General features: G+C 47.4%; 1 protein-coding gene across 2 annotated transcripts; it reads left to right on the forward strand.

Moving 5' to 3' along the window:
- The first annotated feature begins 520 nt into the window (after positions 1-520).
- Positions 521-16,394, forward strand: SYNC (syncoilin, intermediate filament protein). 2 transcript variants are annotated; one of them, XM_037061542.1, is made up of 5 exons: positions 521-654; positions 6,748-7,963; positions 14,062-14,186; positions 14,364-14,419; positions 15,772-15,858. In XM_037061542.1, the coding sequence occupies exons 1-5, from the start codon at positions 602-604 to the stop codon at positions 15,780-15,782; spliced, it is 1,461 nt and encodes a 486-aa protein (XP_036917437.1). In that variant the 5' UTR covers positions 521-601; the 3' UTR covers positions 15,783-15,858. The 2 variants fall into 2 exon arrangements, with proteins under 2 accessions (XP_036917437.1, XP_036917438.1); XM_037061543.1 differs by lacking the exon at positions 14,364-14,419 and having other exon boundaries at positions 15,772-16,394.
- Positions 16,395-16,802: the final 408 nt, after the last annotated feature.

Genomic DNA, 16,802 nt, shown 5'->3' on the forward strand with positions numbered 1-16,802 from the left:
AACCCCTCCTACACAGTCCTTCCCTAACTCCGGCCACCGTTCTCAGGGTCCCCACTGTCCTCAAACGCTTGGGGTGTGGCTGTGCGCCTCCTCCTCCGGCCGCTCAGAACAGCTGTGGCCAGGAGCCTCCCCGCTGAGCGGGTGGGGCCGTAAGGCGCTCCACTGCGGGCGAGATCCCCGAACGCGCGGGGTGGCTGGGCCCCCCTCTCAGGGAAGGTGCACTCCTGGGGTTGCAGACGCCCCTCCTCCCCCGACTCCCCGCAGCTGGGACCCTTGGAAGGGAAGGGTGGAGAGAAAGAAGGTTCGGGAAGATCTTGAGGCTGGCTAGTTTAGGAGACGCCAATAACGAACCCCCCAGCCCCCACCACACCCCACTCCACCCTCATCCTAGGCTGGTCTCGGGAGGGGCTGCCTCTCCCCGCCCGTCTGGCCGCGAGGTCGGCTCCCTCCTCCCGCGGGCAGGAGCCGGGGCCAAGTGGGCGCGCCCGCCTGGGGCCGGGATCCGGTGTCGGCTGCAGCTGTCAGTGCGGCGGGCGCAGAGCAGGCGGCCGGAGGGGCCGCCTATTAATAACGCGGCCACCCAGGCCGGGGTCGCGCAGCCATGGCCAGCCCGGAGCCCTGGCGCGGTGGGGACGGCGCCGCCCAGGCCGCGAGGTAGGACAGTCAGGACCAGCGGGGCCGCCCTTGTGCGGACGGGGGAGGGGGGCTGGAGGGATTCCCTTCCCCCACCCACCAGCACCTTTCGCCTGGCGCGGGTAGTGGTCCAGAGGGGCGCCGCAAGGGGCAGAGCCACCCAGCCAGGGGAGGTGGGGGACCCGGCCCAGGGTCCTGGCATCTCCGTTTGTCAGTGGCTTTTTATAATACCTCCACTCCCACGGGCCATGAAGAGTCAACCCTTTCAACTGTCGGATGCCGTTCAGCCCATAGTGGCCAAAGAAGTTACTTGTTTCTTTCAGCCCTCACCCCAAATACAACCGGAGGTGGAGGCCGCGGGTTGCTGAGTTCACCCTGTGGGAGACACTTGGTGCAAGGCTGGGCATCTGCCAGCCTGGAGTTAAAAGTCTGCTCAGGCAGCTTGCTCTCTGCTGTCTGGGGCCCGCAAAGGGGGCAGAGTCTAGCGTCCCAGAACAGCAGGAGGCCCTGGAGCAGAGGCCAGGCTGCATCCATCCACACTGTCAGCTTACCGCTGGCTGGGGGGAGGGACCTGTGGCTGAGGCATCTGGGACAAGCAGGGAGCATTTCTGCCCCAGGACAGACTATGGCCCTGGACTTCCCAGCGGACCAAGAGGTGGAGGTGCATGCAAATACACACCCCATACCCCTTCACTGTCACACACAGCACAAAGCTGAGCATAGTCTTACACACACACACCTGTACTGCCATACATAACACCCAGTCCACAATCAGACCCACATCAACTCATGCCTGCACAGTGTCACAAACACTTCCAGCCACAGCCTTGATAGACAGAGCTGGGAGCTGCTGGCATCCTCTAGGGACAGAGCTGGCCCCCTTACCCATGGGCCCCCCATTATCTACTTTCCCCCAGCTCCTTAGAGGGAGGCAGCTGTGTGAAGGCAGTGTCTAGCAGAGGACTGGCACCCGGGGCGGGGTGACTGAGACAACATGGTGTGTGGTAACAGCACCACCTGGAAGTCAGGAGGCCTGGGTTCTACGTCCAGCTTCGACACTTGACCTTGGGCAAGTTTCCTCCTTGGATGTCAGTCGGTTTCTGCCTGCCTTCCTTCGACAGAGCCCCGCCCTGGGGTACAGAGAGCATGAGAACTATACTCGTCCTTAGGAAACTGACTATCAGGGGAGACAAATGCTCCTATATGTCTGTCTCCCTGGGAGACAACGTGCTTCCATAATACAAATACTAACTGCAGAGATGGGCTGCATACATAGTGCTTTGAAAACACAAGAATGGGGAGGTGGACCTTAGCAGGGTTTGAATGATGAATAGAAATTTGTTAGGCAAATAGACACACATATGATTTCAGTGCTGCGAGCCAAGTTCTAGGATACCTGCCCTCATTGTTTTGCCTCTTTTAGGCCTCGTGCCTGTTCTGGGAGGAGAATGGTCAACAGGGGCTCTGGCTCCGGAGCAGAAGCTCAAGTGAGTTCTTCGCTCTGCTCTGTTTATGCTTCGGTCACCTCATCTATAAAATGGGGATAACAGATGAGTGTTCATGAAAAATACATAGAATACTGCCTTGAACGCAGTTGCAACATTCCGGGGTGGAGGACCCAGCAGGAGCGCGATGTGGGGGGCTGCCTTCTGGGAAAGCAGGGTCTCTGTTGAGGACCAGGGTAGGTTCTGGCTGGCTCAGCAGGTATATCCTTCCCAGCAATAGGAGTGCCACCTTCCCAGGACCGTTCTCTAGTCAGGTGGTATACAATGAACTGTAGTTTCTCAGCTGCATCCTTTAGACAATGCAGGCTAGGAGCAGGATGTGTAAAAATTAACTCATGTTCCAGATTGTCAAGCACCGGGTGGGCTCTGGGGGTGGGGCCATATGTTTGAGGGCCTTGACTCCCTGCTAAGCAGCTGACTGTCCACGGGTGCGGTAGGTGGCACGACCTGCCGTACACTACAGTCGGCTGAGCACTGCCGGGCACCTACTAGGAGGAGGCTTGTTGGAAGGCGGGATCAAATGTGTAGGTGAGAGATGACATCTTGGATGGAGGCCCTGGCGGTGGACGCAGAGCAGGTGGGGCCTTGAGACTTTCGGAGACGGAAGGGTCAGTCCTGGTGAGTCAGCTGTACAGGGAAGGAAAGGGCTGTTTGAAGATTTCCTGCCATGTCAACCTGGTGCGTGGTGATGTTTCTCTGAGCTGGAGAACACGGGTGCAGCAAACTCGGGGAGAATTTTTTTCCTCATTCAAGGATATATTTTTATCGATTTTAGAGAGAGAGGAGGAGATAGATAGAAATATTGCTGTGAGGGGGAAACATCAGTTGGCTGTCTCCCGCATGTGTCCCGACCAGGAGTCAGAGCCACCACCTAGGCAGTGCCCTGCTTCAGACTGAACCCACGATCTCTTTGATATACAGGATGGTGCTCCAACCAACTGAGCCATCTGGCCAGGGTGGGAGAATAATGATTTAGGGCAGTTTGGGTACCAAGTAACATCTGGTAAAAATATCTAGGAAACACTTCCTCTCTGGTAAAGAGATGTGAATGGCTGTGGAGGTTGTCTTCAGACTTAGGTTCTGGTGTGGGGGCCAGGTTGAACAAAGCCAGTGGTGTCTGGGGCCTGTTAAACTGGACTTTCATAGTTTCCAGAGGGCCAATGTGAGAAAACAGAAAGGGGAGCCAGAGATTCCTGGGGCGTTAGAGAAGACAGAGTACAGGATCATTTAGAGTAAAAACAATCTTTTTTGGGGAACTTGGAGTTAAGACATAGAGTTTATAACCTGGGCACAAGTAGGTCTTTTCAAGACAGATCAATCCAATTCTTTGACATGTAGGACTTGTTTTATTTTATTTTTTAAAAGATTTTATTCATTTACTTTTAGAGAGAGGGGAAGGGAGGGAGAAAGAGAGGGAGAGAAACATCGATGCAAGAGACATACCAGACATTTACCTTTCATACACCCCCAACTGGGGACCTGGCCCACAACCCAGGCATGTGCCCTGACTGGGAACTGAACCAGCGACCCTTTGGTTTCCAGGTCAGCATTCAATCCACTGACCCACACCAGCCAGGGGTCTTTTATACTTTATACCTTTTTAAAAAATGTTTCTTGGGGCCCTGGCTGGTGTAGCTCAGTGGATTGAGCACGGGCCTGCGAACCAGAGGATCGTGGTTCGATTCCCAGTCAGGGTACATACCTAGGTTGCAGGCCAGTTCCCGGCAGGGGACACACGATACATTGTGTCTCCTCAGCAGAGGCAACCATACATTGATATTTCTCTCCCTCTCTCCTTCCCTTCCCCTCCAAAGATAAATAAATAAAATATTTAAAAAACTGTTTCTTGGAAGCTATAGTCAAATTCAGTTTATTTTATAACTGGTGTACTTTAAATACCTGAGTTTCCACAAGCAAATTTCTTTATCTCTTTTAACCTGTTTCCTTATCTGTAAGATGGGGGTAAATGCAACCACCTCATAGAATTGTTACAAGGATCGAATGAGTTGATATACATCAAGCACTTAGAATAGGGCCTATGGAACAAATAAGACCTAAGAACTGTAGGAGTATAAGAATTATTTCCAAAAGAAGTTGGACCCAAGAAGGAACACACCAAGGCACATCATAATTACATTAGCCAAGATTAAAATGAAGGAGAGAATCCTAGAAGCACCAAGAGATAAGGGGTTCCTACAAAGGAGTTCCCATCAGACTGTCAGTGGACTTCTCAAAAGAGACCTTACAGGCAAGAAGGGGCTGGAAAGAAGTATTCCAAGTCATGAAATCCAAAGACCTACAGCCAAGATTGCTCTATCCAGCAAAGCTTTCATTTAGAATGGAAGGACAGATAAAGTGCTTCTCAGATAAGATCAAATTCAAGGAGTTCATCATCACCAAGCCCTTATTATATGAAATGTTAAAGGGACTTATCTAAGAAAAAGAAGATGAAAAATATGAACAGTGAAAGGACAGCAAACTCACAGTTATTAACAACCACACCTAAAACAAAAGCAAACCAAGAGGACAGCTAGATCAGGAGCGGAACCACAGAAATGAAGAACACATGGAGGGTTAGCAACAGGGGAGTGGGAGGAGGAGAAGGGGGGAGAAGGTACAGAAAATTGCATAGACACGAACCAGAGGATCGCGGTTCGATTCCCAGTCAGGGCACATGCCTGGGTTGCAAGCCAGTTCCCTGCAGGCCAACTCCCAGCAGGGGACGCATGAAAGGCAACCATACATTGATGTTTCTCTTCCTCTCCTTCCCCTCTAAAGATAAATAAATAAATAAAAATCTTTAAAAAAATGAAAGGAAAATAGCATAGACAGTAGGTAGAAAATAGAGAGGGGGGCAAGACTAGTAGGGGAAATATAGAATCTAAAAAACTTGAGACACGTGGTCATAAACTAAAGGGGGAGAATCGTGGGGGAGGGGGTGTGCAGGATGGAGGGGAATGAAGGGAGGAATAGAACAACTGTAATGGTATAATCAATAAAACATATTTTTTAAAAAGAATTATTTCCATGTATTTTGTATTTTGAAATAATTGCTCAGGGATCCAAGATAGATAAGATGCATTTGAAACTGAAAAGCCCAAAGCCACTTGAGGGCCAAAGAAGCAGGGGGGCACTCTGAAAGGGTCGGCCCAGACCCACACCCCGCAGACGGCTAATGACCCAGTCAGGCCAGTTTCCAGCCCTCTGGACTGCCTATGACTCAGTTGTCCCCACTTGCTTGCTAGCCCAAGGCTTAATCGAAATTCTCTCCCACCTTGCAAAATAGACACCTGGCGCCAGCCACAGTAGCCGGGGGCCGGACTGACCCTCCTGTACCTGGGAGCAGCCTGGCCCTTTACCTTACCCGTTGCCCAGGTTCACATCCCGGAAGAACAAGAGACTAACGCCTCCCCTTTCTTTTAAAAACCCCACTCTTGCCTTCCCCTGGGGCTGAAGTCGACCCGGTGACGACGCAGCCCGCCTTTCAGCGCAACATCAAATAAAGGCACTTGAATCAGGTCACCCGGTTCCTCCTGCCTCTAGTTCTCGCACATTTCTAACACATTCCTTGACAGGAGCTGATTGAGCTAGCAGGCAATGAGCAGGGGTGTTATGGGCCTCGTTTGTTAGAACTACAGAATCTGTAGTCAAGAGCCTTCACAGGTTAGAAGAATGGGCCAATTCTAACAAAATGATTGCGCCCTGGCTGGTGTGGCTCAGTGGATTGAGCACCAACCTGCAAGCCAAAGGATCGCAGATTCAACTCCCAGTCAGGGCATGTTCCTGGGTTGCAGGCCAGGTCCCCAGTGGAGGGTGTGCAAGAGGCAACCACATATTGACGTTTCTCTCCCTCTCTTTCTCCCTCCCTTTCCCTCTCTCTAAAACCAAATAAATAAAACCTTTTAAATTAAAAAAAAAAAGAAATTTTACAGGAGCAAGAGAGATGGTTTAAAGTCCCTTGCTGTAAAAATGCCTTAAGGATTTTAGTCACGCTCAGCATTCGTCAAGAGTATGACGGAACCTCCCTATATGCCAAGGGAGCTGTGGCTGCATCAACAGGAGTTTAGTGTCCGGAGACCCACTGCTCAGAGCACACCTGCGTATTGCTCACATCCCCATCCCCAAGGGACAGTGACAATGTGGAGCCTGGTCAGAAAGACGTGACCCAAGTGAGGAGGGCACTTGAAACCTTGGCATGCATGGAACAATTAAAGTATAAGTTCGTTCTCTTTAAGTGTTTAGAGGGCTTACATGGAAAAGAAGATTCGTCTGATTCTAGAAAGAAGAATCAAGCCCAGATAAAAACTGCAGGGAAGAAGGTTTTACTTCAACGTTAGAGCGTTATGATAGTGAAACAGAGTGGTGGCCCAGGTGTGAGCTTCCTGTCCTTGAAGGTGTGTAAACGGAGACTAGACATTGATGTCATGGGTGTGTTGTCGGAGGGTCTGAGCAATGGGCTGTGTGGGGACAGGTCTGTGGGGGGAAGGGAGCAAACGAGTGCCCAGAAGTGAGAACGGGATGCCCCCTGGGCCTGGGTCTGATGGCTCCTCCAGTCACGCACCACCTGGGATTGTGGCTGCCCACTCATGTTTCCTCGTTTCTCTTGCAGGGGAACAGGGGCAGAGGACAATTCTTTTCAAGAGGAGAAGCACTCTGAATCCCTGGATGAGGAGAGGCCCTTGGACCCAGAAGTTGCTCTATCTTTGGAGGGGACCTTGGACCTGGAGGACATTCTCTACCTGGGGCCCACAGGTGACTTTGATGACATACTGTACGTGGAAGAGACTGAGAATCCTGAGGAGACACTGCACATTGAGGAGATCAGGCAGCCAAAGGAGCCCCTGTGTGTGGAAGAACCCGTGAAGCCAGGGGAGACACTGCAGGCAGAGGAGACTGTGAAGCAGGAGGAGACCCTGTGTGCGGAGGAGACTGTGAAGCAGGAGGAGACCCTGTGTGCGGAGGAGACTGTGAAGCCGGAGGTCACAAGCCCAGAGCAGTCGGCTTCTGGGGGAGAGACGCTCACAGACGTGGAGAAACCTAACCCCGAGGAGAGCCTCGGAGCCGGGCCTACTCCCAGCCCAGAGGACAGCCTGAGCATAGAGGACTTGGAATTGCTGGAGGGGCGTTTCCAGCAATGTGTCCAAGCTGTGGCCCAGCTGGAAGAGGAGAGGGATCAGCTCATTCATGAGCTTGTGTTGCTCCGGGAGCCAGCCCTCCAGGAGGTGCAACAAGTCCATCAGGACATCCTGGCCGCCTACAAACTGCATGCTCAAGCAGAGCTGGAGAGGGACGGGCTGCGGGAGGAGATCCGGCTGGTCAAGCAGAAGCTCTTCAAGGTGACAAAGGAATGTGTGGCCTACCAATACCAGCTGGAGTGCCGCCGGCAGGATGTGGCCCAGTTTGCCGATTTCCGGGAAGTGCTAACTGCACGGGCAGCCCATCTCTCGGAGGAACTGGCCCAGCTCCGGGATGCCTATCAGAAGCAGAAGGAGCAGTTAAGGCAACAACTAGAAGCACCTCCAAGCCAGGGGGATGGGCACTTCCTGCAGGAGAGCCGGCGGCTCTCTGCCCAGTTTGAGAATCTCATGGCAGAGAGCCGCCAGGGCCTGGAGGAGGAGTATGAGCCTCAGCTGCTGCGGCTCCTAGAGAGGAAAGAAGCTGCTGCCAAAGCCCTGCAGAAAACGCAGGCAGAGATCCAGGAGATGAAGGAGGCTCTGAGACCCCTGCAAGCAGAGGCCCGGCAGCTCCAACTACAGAACAGGAACCTGGAGGACCAGATCACACTTGTGAGGCAAAAACGAGACGAGGAGGTGCAGCAGTACAAGGTAGGCCCATTGGACATGAAGGGGATGGCGGTCTTTCAGCCTGGGGAAGGAAAAGGTGCCGGGAGTGAGATGTCTTTTGGGATGAAGGATATTGAATAATTTATTCTTTGAGGCCATCCACTCATGTCTCTACCACATTCTTCATTTAGTGCATTCAGGCCTGTCCTAAGGGCCGAAAATGATCTGCACTTTGAGCGATCATTGGTTCACCCCACTTTTGCGCCAATTATCTCATTTGATCCTTTCATTAACCCTCCAAGTCCAATATATATATTTTATAGAGGAAACTGAGGCCCAGTGAGCCAGAGTAACTTGAACCCTGGTCTGACCAACCCCAAATATGTCAGTGCTCTTTCCATGGCACAATTTTCCAACTCTAGGTGAATGACACCTTACAGAGAGCAAGAGGGTGTGAGGCAAGTTGAAATTCATTCATTCTTTCCCCTCCCCGAAATACCACCTCAAGTCCCGCTTATCTGATCTCTACCTTGAAGTTTTCCAGTCTTAAAACGGGCATGAAACCTATAAATCTCTATTCCTTGTTTTCCTTTTTTGTGCATTTGTCACCATTTCACTTGTAGTCAAGTCATTTCTGATTAATTGTGAGCCAGCTCTAATCCCTTTATGGAACAGTGGGATATAAATATTCATGAGTAAACAATGTCTCCCACAGGCTGGGAGCTTTTGGAAGGTAGGGGATGTTTTATTTACCTCTGACTCTCCGGCTCCGAGTGTGCAAGTGTGCATCAGTTAAATCTTGACTTCAGTGCTGCTGGGTTCTGTAAGAAGTTTACAGTGTGGTACCTTTCAGAGCAGTATTTTTGTCTTTTGACAACTTAAACATCTTAGCCCTGGCTGGTGTGGCTCAGTGGGGTGAGTGTTGGACTGCAACCCAAAAGGCTGCCAGTTTGATTCCCAGTCAGAGCACATGGCTGGGTTGCAGGCCAGGTCCCCCATTGGGATGGACGAGGGGCAACCAATGTTTTTTCATCTTTCTCCCTTCCTTCCCCTCTCTCTGAAAATAAATAAAATCTTAAAAAAAAAAAACCCACGTAAACATCTTTTGCCTTCCCAGACATCCTGATACATCCTCAAGGGAATGTGTCCTCTGTTAAAAATGGCTGCATTCGCTTTACTCAGATTTTCTATGGCTCATGTTATGAAAACAGTAGGGTTTTTTGGTGATAATACTGAATGTTTTCAAACTATGCATATGTGTAGTGTCCTCACCCTGACCCCCATTGCTTTTTTATTTGTTCACAATGTAGTGAAAGGGCACTAATTTTACTAGCTTACACTCAAATAGACATTACATTTATTGTTACCCAGGATAGAAAGTAACATGTGATTTAAGAGAGGAGCAGGTAAGAGTGCTATGGGAAAATGAGATTATTTTTAGCCATGGGTTACATCAGAGAACCCTTTGTGGAAGAAGAGGTGTTATTTGAGCTAGGTATTGAAGTACAGGCAAGATTTAGACCAGTGCTATCCGAAAGAAATATAATGCAAGCCTCATATATAAAAGTCTCTGAAAGTGAAATTAAAAAAGTAAAGTAGGTGAAGGTAATTTTAATATATTTTATTTAGCCCAATATATCCAAAATATAATTAGTAACTTGGCTGCATGTGAAAGGGGAAAAACTGAAAGGTAGGTTGAACCGTAAAGGTAGGTAGGGGCACAATGGACTTTGAAATCAAACTAGGGAGTTTGGACTTTGTTCAGTAATCAGTTGCATGATTAAAGGTATTTAAATTAACCAATGTTGTCCCAATAAGTTTAATTTAGAAAATAAAAACATAAAAGTAGTTTTTTAAAAATATTTTATTTATTTATCTTTAGAGGGGAAGGGAAAGAGAGAGGAAGAGAAACATCAATGTATGGTTGCTTCTTGTGCATCCCCTGCTGGGAACTGGCCTGCAACCCAGGCATGTGCCCTGACTGGGAATCGAACTGCGATCGTCTGGTTCACAGGCCCATGCTCAGTCCACTGAGCTACACCAGCCAGGGCCTACATAAAAGTATTTAACATGATTGTTCCTCTACTTTTAGAAAAAATACTGGTGGCAGTGAGTAAAACAGGCTAGAGACCCAGAGACAAGGGAGAGCAACTGGGAAGCTGCTGTAGGTGAGAGGAAATGATAGTGGGAATGACAATGGAAGGAAGAACATGAATGCAAGAACAAGGGTGGCGTAAGCTTGGCCATTGAATGAAGAGGGCAGAGAGGCGAGAAGTCAGAGAGGGTGCTGAGAAGGCAGGCAAGGGTGACTAGGATGGTGGTGTCATACACAGGGAATCATCTGAATTGGTTTTTGTTTTATTTTTAAGATTTCATTTACTTATTTTTAGAGAGATGGGAAGGGAGGGAGAAAGAGAGGGAAACATCGACTGGTTGCCTCTCACACTGGGGGACCTGGCCTGAAACCCAGACATGTGCCCTGACCCAGAATCAAATCAGTGACCCTCTGGTTCCCAGGCCAGTGCTGTCCACTGAGCCACACAAGCCAGAGCTTTGGGTTCATTTTCTAGCACAGTATTGAGTTGTAGAATCTTTCTCCTTCGTGATTTTTATCACTGCACTGGATTTATTCAGATTTGATGATTGCAAACTTTCCATAGTTCATTCTGTGGAGAACACTCTTGATGTCTCCCATCACTTTACCATAAGTAAAGTAGAAATTAAGATATGAAGCAGCCAATTCTGTCTGAAACGGCTTCCTATACTGTTTGCCAAAGGTCACTTATGGCACCTGAGTACTTTTCAAAAGTATACTTCACTCTTGCAGTTGTGGGCACTGCCTTTCGTGTAGCCATTCAACAGATATTGTCCAAGTGCTTGCTTACTTGTGCCAACAGACATTGTCTATGTGCCAGGCAGGGGGCTGTGCTGACAGGAGAAATGGGGAGGGGCAGGAGTCCCTGCCTTCCAACACTTTACGGTCCAGGAGGGATACCAGATAACATGAACATACTTCATATAATTGAAGAGTTTTTAAATTTTTCTTTATTCCTCGCCCAAGGATATGTTTGATTTGAGAGAGAGAGAGAAACATGGACCAGTTGCCTCTTATATGTGCCCCCACCGAGAAACTGAACCCACAACCTTCTGGTGTACAGGATGATGCTCCAACCGACTGAGCCACCTGGCCAGGATCTTAAGATCCATTCTGACCTGTTAAAATGTCAAAGCTTTAGAATCAATGAAATAATAGACTGTAATGTGGTAAACACTGTAACGGTTACAGGAATAAGGCATTGTATTATACCAATGAAGCTGGTGCAATACCCCTGCCTGGGGAAACAGGGTGAAATTTTGTAAGAGGACTGATTAATAGATGGCATGTACTTGAAGTTCTTTACATGCAATAATTCATTTAACCCCTACCTCTCTGAGGTAGGTATGTCCTGCTGTCACCGTTTGAAAAATGAGAGCACAGGTGAGACAGAGACATTAAGTCACTTGTCCAGGGTTACACCTAGGAATTGATGGGAGGATATATAACCCTGTGCTGTAGCTCCAGTCCACTGTCGACCACTACAGGGTGTTTGTGTGAATGAATTCATGGGGTAGACAGGGAAAGGCATTCCAAGCAGGGCGGAGAGCTTATACAAAAGCATGAAAACAGAAAAAGACACGTTACAGGCAGTCAGGGTGGCTGGATCATATGGAATGTGAGTAGAGTGACGAGGCTGGAGAGAACCAACATGTAAAAGGGCTTTATGTAATCTTTAGGGAAGTGGTTTTCAAAATGAGGTTTTCTTCAAAGCCACAGACCCTTTCCCCCAAAATGAATTGTATATGGAATGCCAATATATAAAACAGGCAAAAGTAGAGCTACTGTTTAATTAAAGTGGCAGGGGCACCCCATTTTGGCCTTCTGGGGTATCATGGGAAAGTCTGAAGACCACTAAAGGGCCTACATATATGCAGGCAAAAAAAAGCGCGCATTAAGAATGTGAACTCGAAACCAATGGCGAGACCTAGTTCTACCACTTCCTAACCGAGAAACTACAAATTTCTTAACCCACACGGCTCTGCTCCCACACATGTATAATACACATCATAGGCTTTTGCAAGGAATGAGCTAGTTAATATTAGTAAAGTACTTGCAATGGTGCCTGGCACATAGGTATGTACTCTTCAAAGTGGCAGTGTGGTGGGCAGATTGGAAAAGCTTGATGGGCAACTTAGACCTTATGAGGGGAGATAGTGTGAGATTCGTAGTGTGAGATTCGTGGAGTAAAACAGGTAGGAATATGGAATATGCTCACTATCGGCAAGTTTTACATCAACAAGCATTATGTGTAGGGTGCTAAGAATCAGGAACCTGTGATCCAATTGGGAGTTAGACATGCATTTGAAAGACAGGTAATAATGCAACAGCAGACACTGTCTGGGTGACGGACGTGTGATCTGAGCTGGTCAGGCTGGATCAGCACTGTCCAATGTCCAATACAAGTTTCACACAAGACACAGACGTCATTTAAAATTTCTGGTGGCCACACTAAAAAAAAAAAAGTAAGAAACTGATGAAATTAATTATATAATCCAGCATATAAAAACATTAAAATTTTAACATACAATCAATATCAAAATTTGAGGTATTTTATGTTTGTGCCAAGTCTTAGAAATCTGCTGTCTTACAACTCACAGCATATCTGAGTTTGGATGAGTCATGCGTCAAGTGCTGATAGCCACATGCGGCTAGTGACTTTCTCACCAGACAGTGCAGGCGAGGGGGCAGTGTTCACATGGAAGAGTAATGGAGGCTCCAGTTAGAGACAGGGGTCAAACCAGAGGGGGTCTGAAGGCCAGACTAAAGGAAGTGGGAAGCGTTTGGAAGACTGTGATAAAGCAGTTTTTAGACAGTTAATCTAGTTGTGCTACATAGGATTAAGGCTGGAGATTGGTTCCCCCCCCCCTTTTTTAAGATTTTATTTATCTTTAGAGATGAAGGGAAGGAGAGAAAGAGAAATATCGATGTATGGTTGCCTCGCGTGAGTCCCCTGCTGGGAACTGGCCTGCCACCCAGGCATGTGCCCTGAGTGGGAATCGAACCTCGATCGTGTGGTTCACAGGCCTGCGCTCAATCCACTGAGCTACACCAGCCAGGGCTGGAGATCAGTCCTTACCACCAGTCACTATAGCCACATGTCCTTCACTCGGTGACACCATTCCTCCCTGTCAAAGCACTGATGGTGCAAACTGACTTCTCAAGCATGTAAGGTACTTTGGTGCCTCACCAAAGTAACAGGTTTGCTAGTGGGGCTTGGGAAATTGGGATACAGAAGTATGCAGGTGCTTCCCTTTGGATGACATGCTTAGATGGTGAGGCTGCACCGCTGTGTGGTGGCAAAGCGTGGAGAGGCACTAAACAAAGGCCTTTGATAGTATTTAAGTTGAGATTCAGCCAGAGTATCAACCACTGCAGACTGATGTACCATGGGTAAATCAAGGATGACTCAGAGAACAAACTGTTTAGATCCTTGCAATCCAAACTGGATTTCTCTTACTATCCTCCAAAATTTGAGAAGTCACTGCCCCTTTAAAATACGCCTTCCAACTCCCTCATTTCCTAAGGATCCATGCCACCTAGCAACTAACACCAGACTGATTTGCTGACATCTCCCTTACCTCATTGTTCAGGCATTAACCCCCAGCAGCGACCATTTACAGAAGGCATCCTGCCTGGCGTGGGCAAAATGGGGAGTGGACAGTTATCTGAAAGCTCCAGGGGGCCCCCAGGGCATAGCATCTTCTTCTAAATTAACATTTCTCAGCTCACTAATTAGAGGATCAAATTCTTCCCCAAAACTTCTTGAAACTGTTAAACTAAAAAGTCTGAGTACCTGTCTGTCTACCCCTTAATAGCAGGATGCTGTTAAGAAGTAAGCTGTAGTTAACAGACAAGGCTCCTTTCAGGTCACCATCTTCAAATAGAGTATCATTTTGTCAAAACACCACCTCTGGAATCCGTTTCAGCACCAATGCTGTGAGGATTAAATGACAGACAAGGAAGTGCTTTGTAAACTACCAGCGGACAGTGTGAGATGTTTACAGTTCAGCTCATCAGGTATGTTCTTGGCCCTCTAATGCAGGAACAGCTGGAGAAAATGGAAGAACGACAGAGGCAATTAAGAAGTGGGGTGCAACTCCAGCAACAGAAGAACAAAGAGATGGAGCAGCTAAGGATCAGCCTTGCTGAAGAGCTGTCAACTTATAAGTCAGTTTTTGCTGCTACCCCAATCTCAACTAATGCTGGCTGAGTGGCTGGGGGCGGGGGCGGGGGGTGGGCGGAGATGTTGTTTAAGGGAAATTTCACTCAAGAGTGGAGGGGGGAATGATTTTGAAAATTATTTCATCCATGAACAGATAAAAAGTGGCTCTTTTCTTTTTAAAGGGCTATGCTACCCAAGAGCGTGGAACAGGCAGGTGAAATCGAGACACAGTCTCAAGGTGACCCTTGTGGGTGTGAGAGTGATGTCTGCATTGCTTGCTTAACAATACTAATACCTGAAAAGAACTTGAGAGTGTGTCTAATGACAAACTACTTTGGGGTAGACAGCACATACCTCCAATTTGCCTGGTTCAAGCGTTCAGTTTATTGGAGTGTTTCAGTTTCTGGTAGGACTCAAAAACATGCCCTCATTATCACCAGGGATTCTGTAACAGGACAAAACATCTAAGCACTGTGCATTTCACTTTCCTCCCACCTTACCCAACATTCTCTTCAAGTTTCCTTAGAATAGCAGAGGGGGCAGTTATGCTACCTAGTTTAGACTATGACAAGAGACCAAGGCAGCTAAATTAATCTACATAAAAAGGCTGGAGAGGGTGTTAAGGGCTGAGGGACAGGATTATTGCTTAGATTATGAAACATGCAACACATCTATCCGCTAATTCCTCTATGTACCAATTATGTTCTTATTCATTTTAGATTCTCTTGGGTAAAGAAACTAAGGATAAAAAAGGTCTCTGTCAAGTTGTATGCTAGTTCAATGCACATAAATTTTATTCTTTTTTTTTAGGAATCTTTTTTGAGTTTTTTTCAAGAATCTTTAAAAATTTTTTTTACTTATCTTTAGAAGGGAAGGGAAGGCGAGGAGAGAAATATCAATGTAAGGTTGCTTTTGGTGTATCCCCTGCTGGGAACTGGCCCCTGCTGGGAACTGGCCTGCAACCCAGGCATGTGCCCTGATGGGGAATTGAACCTTGATCTTCTGGTTTGCAGGCCCATGCTCAATCCACTGAGCTACACCAGCTAGGGCACATAAATTTTATTCTTAATTTCCTAATCTTACAGCTTGTTTACACACTCACAAATAATTATTGTAACTGATGCTTTTCTTAACTTTCTAGGATTTTCTTTTACTGTGCTTTATCCAGGCATAACTGATTACACTTACTGTTTGGGAGATTACTAGAGCCTTGTAATTGAGGAAAATGATCTGTTAAACACCTTTGTGTGGATCAGATTAAAAGTACAATAGGGAAAAGACAGTGGTTAATTCAAAGAAACGGAACTACAGAATTTCTGGCACTGTTATAAACTTAACCTGGACAGAGAGAAATTTTACCTAGCTCCTCCCATCACTGTCACACAGGTTACCACGCATTATGGTAACCTTTGCAAATAGGAGGCAGCCAAGTATTTGCTAGGGGGAAAGTCATCCCTGGTCGTGAGTCAGTCTAGCAATCTCTCCCCAGCATAGCCTGCACTAAATTTCCAAAAGTTTGCCGTTATAAACTTTATACTGTAATATTTCAAACTGCAGAAAGTATAAACTCATTTTTTTTCAACCTTACAGGAGCTGTTTAGAAATGTATGGTGGAATCTGTAATCCTGAAACAACCAAAAAAGCTTCTTGGCACTAAGGATCACTAAGTACCCTTTGGACACTTTTTCCAGACAAGAGTGCCAGGGACTTGGCAAGCAGATCACCTTGGGAAATTTACAAATACTGGCTGACCTGTTTAAAAAGACTCTGGGGCTGGCTGGAGGCAGAAGGCATCAGTTGGTTCCTAGCTGGGTTCTATGTCATAAGGCTGCTGGTACCGATCAATGCACAGAAGATTGGAAAACACAAGCCTCCTGCCCTCCATCAGCGACCTGCAGGATGAGTAAAGGATCCGTGTATGCACACCTGCAGTCTGTCTGGTGAAGAACACATCTTGCCTGGAGTTGACCTAAACCTGGAGTTGACCTAAACCAAAAACATTTTTTTGAAGCACAGGTGGGGGTCAAAAGACAGCCAGTTTTCATGATATGGGTTTACAATTTGAATTCTTTTGTGCCATGCCTTGAGTGTTAAGACTTTAAAATGAATCCTTTTTCAAAGTTTACTTTTCTTTAAATCTATGCTGACTCACATAGTTAACTGAATTGTGTCAGGATAACTTTCACTATTCTCTAGAAGAACTACTGATGTGAGAAAAAGGAGCTAATCCGGATTTCCCAAAAGATCGTTATCTCATGACAATGACTTCTGGTCAGTGATCCAGTCAGTTAGACCTAGTGATTACACAGGACCAGGCGTTTTATCTGGTCACAGCCCTCAGCTAGAAAGGCTTTCCAGAGCCCACTGTTTCTGACCTTAAGTACAGGCCCCAGTGAAACACACACTGGGGAGATTCACCCTTTGAGAAAATGGTCAAATACCTTTTCCAAACTTAATTTTTGCCTTATGATCTCTCTGCCTCACTGCCTTTGACCTTCCTGCAAGTCCACGTAGGGTCCTCTAGGGACGGACTTCAGTAAGATGTTATTTTATCAAAGACTAATCTGTGCACCTGTGATCCAGTGTTTTGTATCTTTCACTTTCCCATGGGAAGGAGTGAA

Source organism: Sturnira hondurensis, unplaced genomic scaffold (genome assembly GCF_014824575.4).
Source record: "Sturnira hondurensis isolate 20B ecotype Veracruz unplaced genomic scaffold, ASM1482457v3 Scaffold0013381, whole genome shotgun sequence".
Lineage (NCBI taxonomy): Eukaryota > Metazoa > Chordata > Mammalia > Chiroptera > Phyllostomidae > Sturnira > Sturnira hondurensis.

Excerpts from the sequence above, each read along its gene's own strand:
- SYNC (XM_037061543.1), top strand. The coding sequence starts at position 602 with ATGGCCAGCCCGGAGCCCTGGCGCGGTGGGGACGGCGCCGCCCAGGCC. Across the intron at positions 655-6,747 it reads GGCGCCGCCCAGGCCGCGAG|GGGAACAGGGGCAGAGGACA; the intron begins GTAGGACAGTCA and ends TTTCTCTTGCAG. Across the intron at positions 14,187-15,771 it reads GAAGAGCTGTCAACTTATAA|GAGCTGTTTAGAAATGTATG; the intron begins GTCAGTTTTTGC and ends TCAACCTTACAG.